This window comes from Pseudophryne corroboree, chromosome 1, assembly GCF_028390025.1.
Source record: "Pseudophryne corroboree isolate aPseCor3 chromosome 1, aPseCor3.hap2, whole genome shotgun sequence".
NCBI classification, from domain to species: Eukaryota; Metazoa; Chordata; class Amphibia; order Anura; family Myobatrachidae; genus Pseudophryne; species Pseudophryne corroboree.
In genome coordinates, this window is record NC_086444.1 from 709116652 (window position 1) to 709129899 (window position 13248).

General features: G+C 45.5%; 1 protein-coding gene across 2 annotated transcripts in view; it reads right to left on the reverse strand.

Moving 5' to 3' along the window:
* Positions 1–702: 702 nt before the first annotated feature.
* YJU2 (YJU2 splicing factor homolog) overlaps positions 703–13248 on the reverse strand; it is a 120298-nt gene continuing 107752 nt past the window's right edge. Inside the window, exon 8 of one of the 2 annotated variants that reach the window (XM_063914913.1) lies at positions 703–1230. In XM_063914913.1, coding sequence (XP_063770983.1) covers positions 1145–1230 — 86 coding nt within the window. In that variant the 3' untranslated portion in view covers positions 703–1144. The remainder of the gene's footprint in view (positions 1231–13248) is intronic. The other variant, XR_010175790.1, reaches the window with a different exon arrangement.

Genomic DNA, 13248 nt, shown 5'->3' on the forward strand with positions numbered 1-13248 from the left:
ATCTGGGGGTTATATGAGTTATAGTAGTTAACTAGTCATAAAACATTACTCAGCGGGTATGTAGATTCATCACAACTTAATACAGGTTGAACACGATGGGCAAATTGCCTCTTTTCAACCTCAATTACTATGTTACTATGTTATAGACATGTTTTCAAAGGGCCCAAAAATTGACAACCGTCCCTCCATTTACCTCAATCGCCTTTCCAGATGGACCTTCTGCAAGGTTTTATACTACCCTGCACTTTATTTCCTGACTAAACAAGAAGGGAACACCAGAGTTCCCTTTCCCTGCAGGCAGAATTCCAATTGGGGTATTAAACAAACAGCCCCTCAGGACGGTGGTCCTGCAGCGGAGAAGCGGCTCAGCACCTCATGAGGCTGGTGACCGTCTCCCCCCACTAACTCCCATGACGCAGGTATGCTGTTGCCTAACCAGCATACCAAAATAAGTCAAAGTTTAAATGAAATTGAAGAAAAACTCTGGAGCTAGCAGAGTGTGCATCCTCTCCTGAGGGCACTTTTTTCTAAACTTCCTTTGGGAGGGGGCATAGAGGGGAGGAGCCAGCACACCCAGTGAAGAAATTTAAAGTGCACTGTTTTTTTTTTGGACCCGTCTATATCCCATCGTACTAACCTATCACCAATATCCCTTATGGATGCTAGAGAAATAGCATTTTGTATATATAGAATACAAATAGATAAGTCTTTTACCACGTGGGCAACCTTTATTATACATCAGACAAAGTAAAAGCAAATTTCTGCAAATGTTTCTGTGATTCATCTATTTTTCAGGAGTAGTAAAAAGAATGTACATACTGTAAAGTGTGGTTTAAGTTATGTATTGACTACTTGTCTACAAAGACGTCACATGTATGGCCTTGTGTGCATTAGATGCCCCTGGCGGACCGTTCTTTTCAAATAATGTTATGTAAAAAAAAAAAAATTATAAACCTTTAAGATATAATATAATGTAATGTAATTCTGAATATAAAAAACAATATAAAAGTAAACATTTACTGTCTTAAGCATACAGGGGAAAAAGAACAGTTGATCATTTCTGGGAGTGGCTCTGCTATAACAACAAACGAAAGGTAAAAGTTGGTAGAGAGGATTCCCACTCTTTTCTTTGTCAAAGTCGTCTTTACTCACTGTCCGAGTAAGTACCGAGCAAGGACAGGGCAGATGCTCCAATAGTTGGTGTGGCTGATGGAGTGTGACTTGTGCTACCTTTGAAAAAAATATATAGAATCAATAAATGGTATAATCAAATATGCAAACAACTATTAAACATGTTTTTTGAAGAGACAATGTAACGTAGATAGCAGGTTTTAAGAAGCCGAAAATGTAACATTCTAATTTTCAAGATACAAAAGCATTTAGGAGTGGTATCTGCACTGTTGGTTACATATTATGATCATTAAAGTGATGATGTGCATCTTTTTTTAGTGTTCATTGCATTACTACAAATATTTGTAGACGATTTGTATATGGTAGCGTCTAGATTCCCTTCGTGGAGAGGACCTTTCCCATAATGCACTGGGTCAACGTCACCAACTATTTGGAATAGTAACCTGTGGCGAGCAAAGCAAGACACCGGGCTCGAAGTGAGCCTGCGATGCTACAATGAAGCATAAATAAAACAAAATGCCCTACCACAAACAGAGATTGGAGAAAACATTAACATGTTGTAAGGGCAGAATAGAAAATCCGCCATCACCTTATTTCACATCTGGGTCTTTTCCATGAAGGGAAAACAGACATTTGCATATGGAATAAGAGGGGCCACACTTTGACTTGCCACATCAGGCAGCAGAATGACAGGAATATCTCTTGAAAGGTACATATTTCCCATAAAAAATATAAAGGTATACTCTATAAAAGAAAAAGGTCCTGTTCAGTGGTGTAACAAGAGACCTATAGAAATGTTTTAAAAGGGCCCAAAAATTGACAACCGTCCCTCCATTTACCTCAATCGCCTTTCCAGATGGACCTTCTGCAAGGTTTTATACTACCCTGTACTTTACTTCCTGACTAAACAGGAAGGGAACACCAGAGTTCCCTTCCCATGCAGGCAGAATTCTAAAACATTTTCTCTATCGTCCTAGTGGATGCTGGGGTTCCTGAAAGGACCATGGGGAATAGCGGCTCCGCAGGAGACAGGGCACAAAAGTAAAGCTTTCCGATCAGGTGGTGTGCACTGGCTCCTCCCCCTATGACCCTCCTCCAAGCCAGTTAGATTTTTGTGCCCGGCCGAGAAGGGTGCAATTCTAGGTGGCTCTCCTAAAGAGCTGCTTAGAGAAAGTTTAGCTTAGGTTTTTTACTTTACAGTGAGTCCTGCTGGCAACAGGATCACTGCAACGAGGGACAGAGGGGAGAAGAAGTGAACTCACCTGCGTGCAGGATGGATTGGCTTCTTGGCTACTGGACATCAGCTCCAGAGGGACGATCACAGGTACAGCCTGGATGGTCACCGGAGCCTTGCCGCCGGCCCCCTTGCAGATGCTGAAGTAAGAAGAGGTCCAGAATCGGCGGCAGAAGACTCCTCAGTCTTCTAAAGGTAGCGCACAGCACTGCAGCTGTGCGCCATTTTCCTCTCAGCACACTTCACACGGCAGTCACTGAGGGTGCAGGGCGCTGGGAGGGGGGCGCCCTGGGAGGCAAATGAATACCTATTTTGGCTAAAAATACCTCACATATAGCCTCCGGAGGCTATATGGAGATATTTAACCCCTGCCAGAATCCGTTAAGAGCGGGAGACGAGGCCGCCGAAAAAGGGGCGGGGCCTATCTCCTCAGCACACAGCGCCATTTTCCCTCACAGAAAGGCTGGAGGGAAGGCTCCCAGGCTCTCCCCTGCACTGCACTACAGAAACAGGGTTAAAACAGAGAGGGGGGGCACTAATTTGGCGATATGCTTATATATTAAGATGCTATAAGGGAAAACACTTATATAAGGTTGTCCCTATATAATTATAGCGTTTTTGGTGTGTGCTGGCAAACTCTCCCTCTGTCTCTCCAAAGGGCTAGTGGGTCCTGTCCTCTATCAGAGCATTCCCTGTGTGTGTGCTGTGTGTCGGTACGTGTGTGTCGACATGTAGGAGGACTATGTTGGTGAGGAGGCGGAGCAATTGCCTGTAATGGTGATGTCACTCTCTAGGGAGTCGACACCGGAATGGATGGCTTATTTAGGAAATTACGTGATAATGTCAACACGCTGCAAGGTCGGTTGACGACATGAGACGGCCGACAAACAATTAGTACCGGTCCAGACGTCTCAAAAACACCGTCAGGGGTTTTAAAACGCCCGTTTACTTTAGTCGGTCGACACAGACACAGACAGGGACACTGAATCCAGTGTCGACGGTGAATAAACAAACGTATTCCTTATTAGGGCCACACGTTAAAGGCAATGAAGGAGGTGTTACATATTTCTGATACTACAAGTACCACAAAAGAGGGTATTATGTGGGATGTGAAAAAACTACCATAGTTTTTCCTGAATCAGATAAATTAAATAAAGTGTGTGATGATGCGTGGGTTCCCCCCGATAGAAAATTATGGGCGGTATACCCTTTCCCGCCAGAAGTTAGGGCGCGTTGGGAAACACCCCTTAAGGTGGATAAGGCGCTCACACGCTTATCAAAACAAGTGGTGGTACCGTCTATAGATAGGGCCGTCCTCAAGGACCAGCTGACAGGAGGCTGGAAAAATATCATAAAAAGTATATACACACATACTGGTGTTATACTGCGACCAGCGATCGCCTCAGCCTGGATGTGCAGAGCTGGGGTGGCTTGGTCGGATTCCCTGACTAAAAATATTGATACCCTTGACAGGGACAGTATTTTATTGACTATAGAGCATTTAAAGGATGCATTTCTATATATGCGAGATGCACAGAGGGATATTTGCACTCTGGCATCATGAGTAAATGCGATGTCCATAACTGCCAAAAGATGTTATGGACACGACAGTGGTCAGGTGATGCAGATTCCAAACGGCACAAAGGTGTATTGCCGTATAAAGGAAGAGGAGTTATTTGGGGTCGGTCCATCGGACCTGGTGGCCACGGCAACTGCTGGAAAATCCACCGTTTTTTACCCTAAGTCACATCTCTGCAGAAAAAGACACCGTCTTTTCAGCCTCAGTCCTCTCGTCCCTATAAGATCATATCTGCCCAGGGATAGAGGAAAGGGAAGAAGACTGCAGCAGGCAGCCCATTCCCAGGAACAGAAGCGTTCCACCGCTTCTGACAAGTTCTCAGCATGGCGCTGAGACCGTACAGGACCCCTGGATCCTCCAAGTAGTATCCCAGGGGTACAGATTGGAAGGTCGAGACGTTTCCCCTTCGCAGGCTCCTGAAGTCTGCTTTACCAAGGTCTCCCTCCGACAAGGAGGCAGTATGGAAAAAAATTCACAAGCTGTATTCCCAGCAGGTGATAACTAAATTACCCCTCCTACTACAAGAAAAGGGGTATTATTCCACACTATATTGTGGTACTGAAGCCAGAAGGCTAGGTGAGACTTATTCTAAAAAATTTTTTGAACACTTACAAAGGTTCAAATCAAGATGGAGTCACTCAGAGCAGTGATAACGAACCAGGAAGAAGAGGACTATATAGTGTCCCGGGACATCAGGGATGCTTACCTCTATGTCCCAAATTTGCCCTTCTCACTAAGGGTACCTCAGGTTCGTGGTGCAGAACTGTCACTGTCAGTTTCAGACGCTGCCGTTTGGATTGTCCACGGCACCCCGGGTCTTTACCAAGGTAATGGCCGAAATGATGATTCTTCTTCGAAGAAAAGGCGTCTTAAGTATCCCTTACTTGGACGATTTCCTGATAAGGGCATAGTCCAGGGAACAGTTGGAGGTCGGAGTAGCACTATCTCGGATACTGCTACAACAGCACGGGTGGATTCTAAATATTCCAAAATCGCAGCTGATCCGACGACACGTCTGCTGTGCCTAGGGATGATTCTGGACACAGTCCAGAAAAAGGTGTTTCTCCCGGAAGAGAAAGCCAGGGAGTTATCCGAGTTAGTCAGGAACCTCCTAAAAACAGTGCATCATTGCACAAGGGTCCTGGTAAAAATGGTGGCTTCTTACGAAGCAATTCCATTCGGCAGATTTCACGCAAGAACTTTTCAGTGGGATCTGCTGGACAAATGGCCCGGATCGCATCTTCAGATGCATCAGCGGATAACCCTATATCCAAGGACAAGGGTGTCTCTCCTGTGGTGGTTATAGAGTGCTCATCTTCTAGAGGGCCGCAGATTCGGCATTCAGGATTGGATGCTGGTGACCACGGAGCCCAGCCCGAGAGGCTGGGGAGCAGTCACACAGGGAAAAAATTTCCAGGGAGTGTGATCAAGTCTGGAGACTTTTCTCCACATAAATATACTGGAGCTAAGGGTAAATTTATAATGCTCTAAGCTTAGCAAGACCTCTGCTTCAGGGTCAGCCGGTATTTATCCAGTGGGAAAAACATCACGGCAGTCGCCCACGTAAACAGACAGGGCGACACAAGAAGCAGGAGGGCAATGGCAAAAACTGCAAGGACTTTTCGCTGGGCGGAAAATCATGTGATAGCACTGTCAGCAGTGTTTCATCCCGGGAATGGAAACTGGGAAGCAGACTTCCTCAGCAGGCACGACCTCCACCCGGGAGAGTGGAAACTTCATCGGGAAGTTTTTTCCACATGATTGTAAACCGTTGGGAAATACCAAAGGTGGACATGATGGCGTCCCGTCTGAACAAAAAACGGGACAGGTATTGCGCCAGGTCAAGAGACCCTCAGGCAATAGCTGTGGACGTTCTGGTAACACCGTGGGTGTACCAGTCGGTGTATGTGTTCCCTCCTCTGCTTCTCATACCTAAGGTGCTGAGAATTATAAGACGTAGAGGAGTAAGAACTATACTCATGGCTCCGGATTGGCCAAGAAGGACTTGGTACCCGGAACTTCAAGAGATGCTTACAGAGGTCTTATGGCCTCTGCCGCTAAGAAGGGACTTGCTTCAGCAAGTACCATGTCTGTTCCAAGACTTACCGCAGCTGCGTTTGTCGGCATGGCGGTGGAAAGCCGGATCCTAAGGGAAAAAGGCATTCCGGAAGAGGTCATTCCTACCCTGGTCAAAGCCAGAAAGGAGGTGACCGCACAACATTATCACCACATGTGGCGAAAATATGTTGCGTGGTGTGAGGCCAGGAAGGCCCCACAAAGAAATTTCAACTCGGTCGTTTCCTGCATTTCCTGCAAACAGGAGTGTCTATGGGCCTCAAATTGGGGTCCATTAAGGTTCAAATTTCGGCCCTGTCGATTTTCTTCCAGAAAGAATTGGCTTCAGTTCCTGAAGTCCAGAAGTTGTCAAGGGAGTATTGCATATACATCCCCCTTTTGTGCCTCCAGTGGCACTGTGGGATCTCAACGTAGTTCTGGGATTCCTCAAATCACATTGGTTTAAAACCAGTCAAATCTGTGGATTTGAAGCATCTCACAGGAAAAGTGACCATGCTCTTGGCCCTGGCCTGGACCAGGCGAGTGTCAAATTGGTGGTTTTTTCTCAAAAAAGCCCATATCTGTTTGTCCATTCGGACAGGGCAGAGCTGCGGACTCGTCCCCAGTTCTCTCCCTAAGGTGGTGTCAGTGTTTTACCTGAACCAGCTTATTGTGGTGCCTTGCACCTACTAGGGACTTGGAGGACTCCAAGTTGCTAGATGTTGTCAGGGCCCTGAAAATATGTTCCAGGACGGCTGGAGTCAGGAAAACTGACTTGCTGTTATCCTGTATGCACCCAACAAACTGGGTGCTCTTGCTTCTAAGCAGACTATTGCTAGTTGGATGTGTAATACAATTCAGCTTGCACATTCTGTGGCAGGCCTGCCACAGCCAAAATATGTAAATGCCCATTCCACAAGGAAGGTGGGCTCATCTTGGGCGGCTGCCCGAGGGGTCTCGGCTTTACAACTTTGCCGAGCAGCTACTTGGTCAGGGGCAAACACGTTTGCTAAATTCTACAAATTTGATACCCTGGCTAAGGAGGACCTGGAGTTCTCTCATTCGGTGCTGCAGAGTCATCCGCACTCTCCCGCCCGTTTGGGAGCTTTGGTATAATCCCCATGGTCCTTTCAGGAACCCCAGCATCCACTAGGACGATAGAGAAAATAAGAATTTACTTACCGATAATTCTATTTCTCGGAGTCCGTAGTGGATGCTGGGCGCCCATCCCAAGTGCGGATTATCTGCAATACTTGTACATAGTTACAAAAATCGGGTTATTATTGTTGTGAGCCATCTTTTCAGAGGCTCCGCTGTTATCATACTGTTAACTGGGTTTAGATCACAAGTTGTACGGTGTGATTGGTGTGGCTGGTATGAGTCTTACCCGGGATTCAAAATTCCTCCCTTATTGTGTACGCTCGTCCGGGCACAGTACCTAACTGGCTTGGAGGAGGGTCATAGGGGGAGGAGCCAGTGCACACCACCTGATCGGAAAGCTTTACTTTTGTGCCCTGTCTCCTGCGGAGCCGCTATTCCCCATGGTCCTTTCAGGAACCCCAGCATCCACTACGGACTCCGAGAAATAGAATTATCGGTAAGTAAATTCTTATTTTTTTACAATTGGGGTATTAAATCAACTGGGCTATCATCAATCACACAGCAGACAGCTTGTTAAGCTGAACACCAATGAGAGGAAAGAGGCCGCTGAAGCAGGAGTGGCAGCTACATTATGTTCTCATGCGGCTTCGTAGTTGCTGCTACCATAGTACTTATGCACATAATATTTTTTAAAGAACAGTATGGGTGGTTATTGTCATCTAGTGAGGTTGTTTGATAATCTTTAAAATAGAAAATGTGTTATGACAACACACACTGCAATATGAAAGCCAAAGCCAATATAGGCAAATGTGCTCCCAAAAACACATAGGACCCTATTCAGGTTGGATCGTTACTCTTGCTAAAAAGCAGTTGCTGCGATCAAATAGTTGCTCGCCAGAAAGAGAGAAAAAACGCCCATTCCAGAAATTGCGAATACATCGCAATGTTCGCAAATACCAAACATTGAAGAGTTTTTCCATCTGGGCCAGGCAAGGTCGTCCACAATTTGGCATATGCAAGAAGCTGTAAGCAGTCATCGCTGACGTTAGAGACCTAGCCGAAACACGCCTGCGATTTTACAAGCATACCCACAAAAAGCCATATTTCCACCCCTCTTGACAAAGGTCTCATGACCGAAACGCGTCGACATTATCTGGACTGTGAGTAGCAAGATTCCAATTCTTTTTCGCATTTTTAACAGGACATTATTTTTTTCTATGTTGTTTAGATTTTCCAATTTTATTGATAAATATTTTTGCTGGAATGGATTAAAATCAGTTTTTGTTTTTACGAATGCCATTGTCTGCATTTGGAAATTTTTTGGAAAAAATTACACATCACCAACAGTGTACAGTAGACTTTATCTGATTCCTTTCGTTAACACACACCAATTGGTAAAATCTTGGAAGACAGGATAGACAGAATAAATCATTTTGAGTCCGGAAAAGATACCCTGATAGGATTCAGCCACGCCACTTCAACGTGAGTCTGGGTACGCCTACATTTGAGCTATACGGTGTAAAAGATACCATTATAGGAACGGCTACTATATATCCTGTGTGAGTTTGTGTACGCCTGTGTATATTTATCTATTCCGGATAATATTTTAGTTCATGGTCTGTGAGAGTCTCCATATAAAAGATACCTTTATGGGCATATTGCCACCTATCTTTTGATGTGAGTGGGGTACGCGAAACATCTGTTGCCTACCAAACAGCAGTGCCTTATAATTTGTGCACATTTTTTTGCTTAAAACAATACTACACATTGTCTGTTATTGTTTTCCTTCTTTCCTGCATATTTATGAGCCAATGAATCAGATCATTGGAGTCTGCTGGAAGCACCATCATGGAATAAAGAAACCTTGATAGGAACATAACTTCCAGTGCCAGTGTGAGTTGGGGTACGCCTCATTTTTTATGAAGAATACAAAGCCTAAAGATACCTTTTAGGGAGTACCCTCCATATTCTTCGTGTGAGTCTTGGGTACGCCAGTGTATGATTGATCCGTTACCATTTTGATGTCTGGTCACCTGGATGCTGTTAATACCACTACATAAAAGATACCTTTATGGGCACATCAATATCTATCTTAGTGTGAGTGGGGTACGCAAGACATTTTAGGATCATCATTCACACCAACTGTTCCTTAGTATTTTTGTCATTGGACTATTAGCAATATTACACATTGCATGTTACTTTCTATTTTTTCATATGTACGATTAACTACGATACAATATAACTGGATGAGATCACGATTCTTCCTCGAGGAGTGAACCAATTCTGAGGTCATCTATCTCTAAAAGGAACGTATTGTATATAGCATTTATTTTATAAGCGCCTAGGACACAGTCTGGTGTCTATTTTTTTTGTGTATATTTGTGTTTTATAAATGTGGTGACATTTATTTTGACATCAGAAGTGTACAGGCAGCTTTGCGCCTAGGGAACTTGCTTTACTGTTTTCAGACTTTGCTATTCCACCCCTAAACGCTGGCTTCCTGTCAATCAAAATGTGATTGCATTAAAGCACAATTCATTTGCAGAAACAATAGCTATTCGCAATGCGAATGCTTGCCATCTGCAGTTGTTTGATAATCTGCTGGATTGTGATTCCCAAATTTTGTGATCCATCCTGAATAGGGTGCTTACACTGCAAGCAAAGATCCTACTGACTTAGTGACTAATTCAGGTTGAATTGCAGTGTGCGATCCAACTACAAAAAATTAGAAAAAGATGAGGCTCCAGTGATCATTGTTACACTATAAAGAGCACCAAGGCGACCGTTGGATGACTAGTACATTATGCAGAGCCAAAAGTTATTCTTCTTGAAACATTGAGCTCTATTAATCTTCTTTCATAATGCTGTACATCGGTATTTTAAGAGATGAAAGGGCTTATATGCAGGCTCCACATGGGCTCCCTCTTCTCTGGCATGTGCAGATCTCCTGAAACATGGCACCCATGCCTTGTTCCCAGAGACACCTCTGTTGCACATGCGCAAATCAGCAAGAAAATGGCAACTACTCAGTTTCCCGGTAATTTCTGTCTGTAGCAACGGGACACTAGAGGGCTAAGTGGCAGGTGGGGAGTTTGATTGGGGCGGTACACCTGTCAAACCGTAACGCAGTTCCTCCTTCTGCTCCATGGGAGGTTTCTGTCCTCCCTGAGCACGCCTTAGGACAAGTGTTGCTCATTTTGGATGACAATGGGGGTCATTCAGACCTGATCGCAAGCTAGTTTTTTTTTTGCAGGGCTGCAATCAGGTCAGAACTGCACATGCGTATGCACCGCAATGCGCAGGCGCGTCGCACGGGTACAAAGCGGATCGTTTCTGTGCAATGGATTGTATGAAGAATCCATTCACACAGCCGATCGCAAGGAGATTGACAGGAAGAGGGCGTTTGTGGGAGGCAACTGACTGTTTTCTGGGAGTGTTTGGAAAAACGCAGGCGTGTCCATGCGTTTGCAGGGCGGGTGTCTGACGTCAATTCCGGGCCCGGACAGGCTGATGTGATCGGAGTGGCTGAGTAAGTTCTGGGCAACTCAGAAACTGCACAAAACTTTTTTGTACCGCTCGGCTGCACATGCGTTCGCACACTTACAAAGCAAAAATACAATCCCCTACGGGCGGCGACTCAAGCGATCATGTCTGAATTAGGCCCAATGATGCATGTCATGCAAAAAATGTATGATGGTCATGGAGACTGCATGATGTCCTATCCCACAAAACCAAAATCATTACATTTTAAACTGACCACCCAGGGCTGCCATCAGAATTTGACAGGCCCAGTACAAATGAAAAATTGTTGGACCCCCTAAATATTTGGCACACATAGGGGTGGGGTTTAGGAATAGGCCGGGGAGATAGAGAGAGATGTAACTATACCATAATGTAGCCAGAGCAACAACCAGCAGCAGAGGAGGGTGAATGCTGGGGAAGCTGCCATACTCACCAGGGCTTGGCAGCACTGACTTACAGTATGTATGGAGACATCTCCAGTGTGCATGCGCAAATCATTCTGAAATGGGCGCAGTGGCCATTTTTCAAGTGATTTGTATCCGCACTGCAGAGCTGTCGCCACGGGACTCCGGAGGGGTAAGTATAATATACTGTATGGGTGCAGGGTGAAACGCTTATGATCCCTGCCACTGGTTGAGTAAAAATAAACACCAGGGCCCCCAACACATTTACCCAACTGATTGAGTCCCTGCAGGATCAGTATGATTTTCCGACTGACGGGATCCCGGCGGTCGAAATACCGACACCGGAATCCCGACCTCGTCACGCTTCGGGCTTAGTGGCAACCTTCGGTTGCCACAAGGTTCTATTCCCCCCCGGGTTGTGGCATGGACCACCACCCAGGTGGGGTTTCTGGCCGGAGGTCGGAATTCCGACCATTAGCATTTCAATGGCTGTCAGGCTGTTGGAGTCGGGTTCCCAACAGTCGGGAATATAACTACATACCGACCCTGCGTTCATCACATGCCATATTCCCTAGATTATGTGTTCCAAAAAAACATATTTTTGGTACATATACTAATACAGTTGAGAAGTGGTGCATTACATTTTGAGGTAAACATCGGACACTGATGTATTAGAAAAGTTTACAAAAGCTCAAACTGTTGTATCTTTTCAAAGCCATTTTGCTTGTGGTCCCCACTCAAGTGCTTAATGCTCTCCAGTCCCTTTATGGCAAATTTATCTGGAATGATAGGAATCCTCGTATACGCAGAGACATTTTGACTAAGACTTCTGTTGACCGGGGGTTGGGCATTCCTCTACTTTCAAAATATCAAGCAACTTGTATTAGTCAATTGGTGGCTTGGCACTGAGGGGTACTAAGCATTGGTGGATTTGGAAGGTGATCTAGCTGAGGCAGACACGGTATCTTATCTACCCTGGTTGCAACCCATACAGAGACCCAGATGTGCCCTCAGGGTCCTTACGTTTGCACTCACGCTCTCCACTTGGGATGCTCCGAGTACTAAATAATAAGATTTTACTTACCGATAAATCTATTTCTCGTAGTCCGTAGTGGATGCTGGGACTCCGTCAGGACCATGGGGAATAGCGGCTCCGCAGGAGACAGGGCACAAAATTTAAAAGTTTGACCACTAGGTGGTGTGTACTGGCTCCTCCCCCTATGACCCTCCTCCAAGCCTCAGTTAGGATACTGTGCCCGGACAAGCGTACACAATAAGGAAGGATTTTGAATCCCGGGTAAGACTCATACCAGCCACACCAATCACACCGTACAACTTGTGATCTGAACCCAGTTAACAGTATGACAAATGTAGGAGCCTCTGAACAGACGGCTCACAACAATAACAACCCGATTTTTTTGTAACAATAACTATGTACAAGTATTGCAGACAATCCGCACTTGGGATGGGCGCCCAGCATCCACTACGGACTACGAGAAATAGATTTATCGGTAAGTAAAATCTTATTTTCTCTGACGTCCTAGTGGATGCTGGGACTCCGTCAGGACCATGGGGATTATACCAAAGCTCCCAAACGGGCGGGAGAGTGCGGATGACTCTGCAGCACCGAATGAGAGAACTCCAGGTCCTCCTTAGCCAGGGTATCAAATTTGTAGAATTTTACAAACGTGTTCTCCCCTGACCACGTAGCTGCTCGGCAGAGTTGTAATGCTGAGACCCCTCGGGCAGCCGCCCAAGATGAGCCCACCTTCCTTGTGGAATGGGCCTTGACAGATTTAGGCTGTGGCAGGCCTGCCACAGAATGTGCAAGTTGAATTGTGCTACAAATCCAATGAGCAATCGTCTGCTTAGAAGCAGGAGCACCCAGCTTGTTGGGTGCATACAGTATAAACAGCGAGTCAGATTTTCTGACTCCAGCCGTCCTTGAAATATATATTTTCAATGCTCTGACAACGTCCAGCAACTTGGAATCCTCCAAATCGCTAGTAGCCGCAGGCACCACAATAGGCTGGTTCAGGTGAAACGCTGAAACCACCTTAGGCAGAAAGTGAGGACGCGTCCGCAGTTCTGCCCTGTCCGAATGGAAAATCAGATATGGGCTTTTATACGATAAAGCCGCCAATTCTGACACTCTCCTGGCTGAAGCCAGGGCCAGTAGCATGGTTACTTTCCATGTAAGATATTTCAAATCCACCGATTTG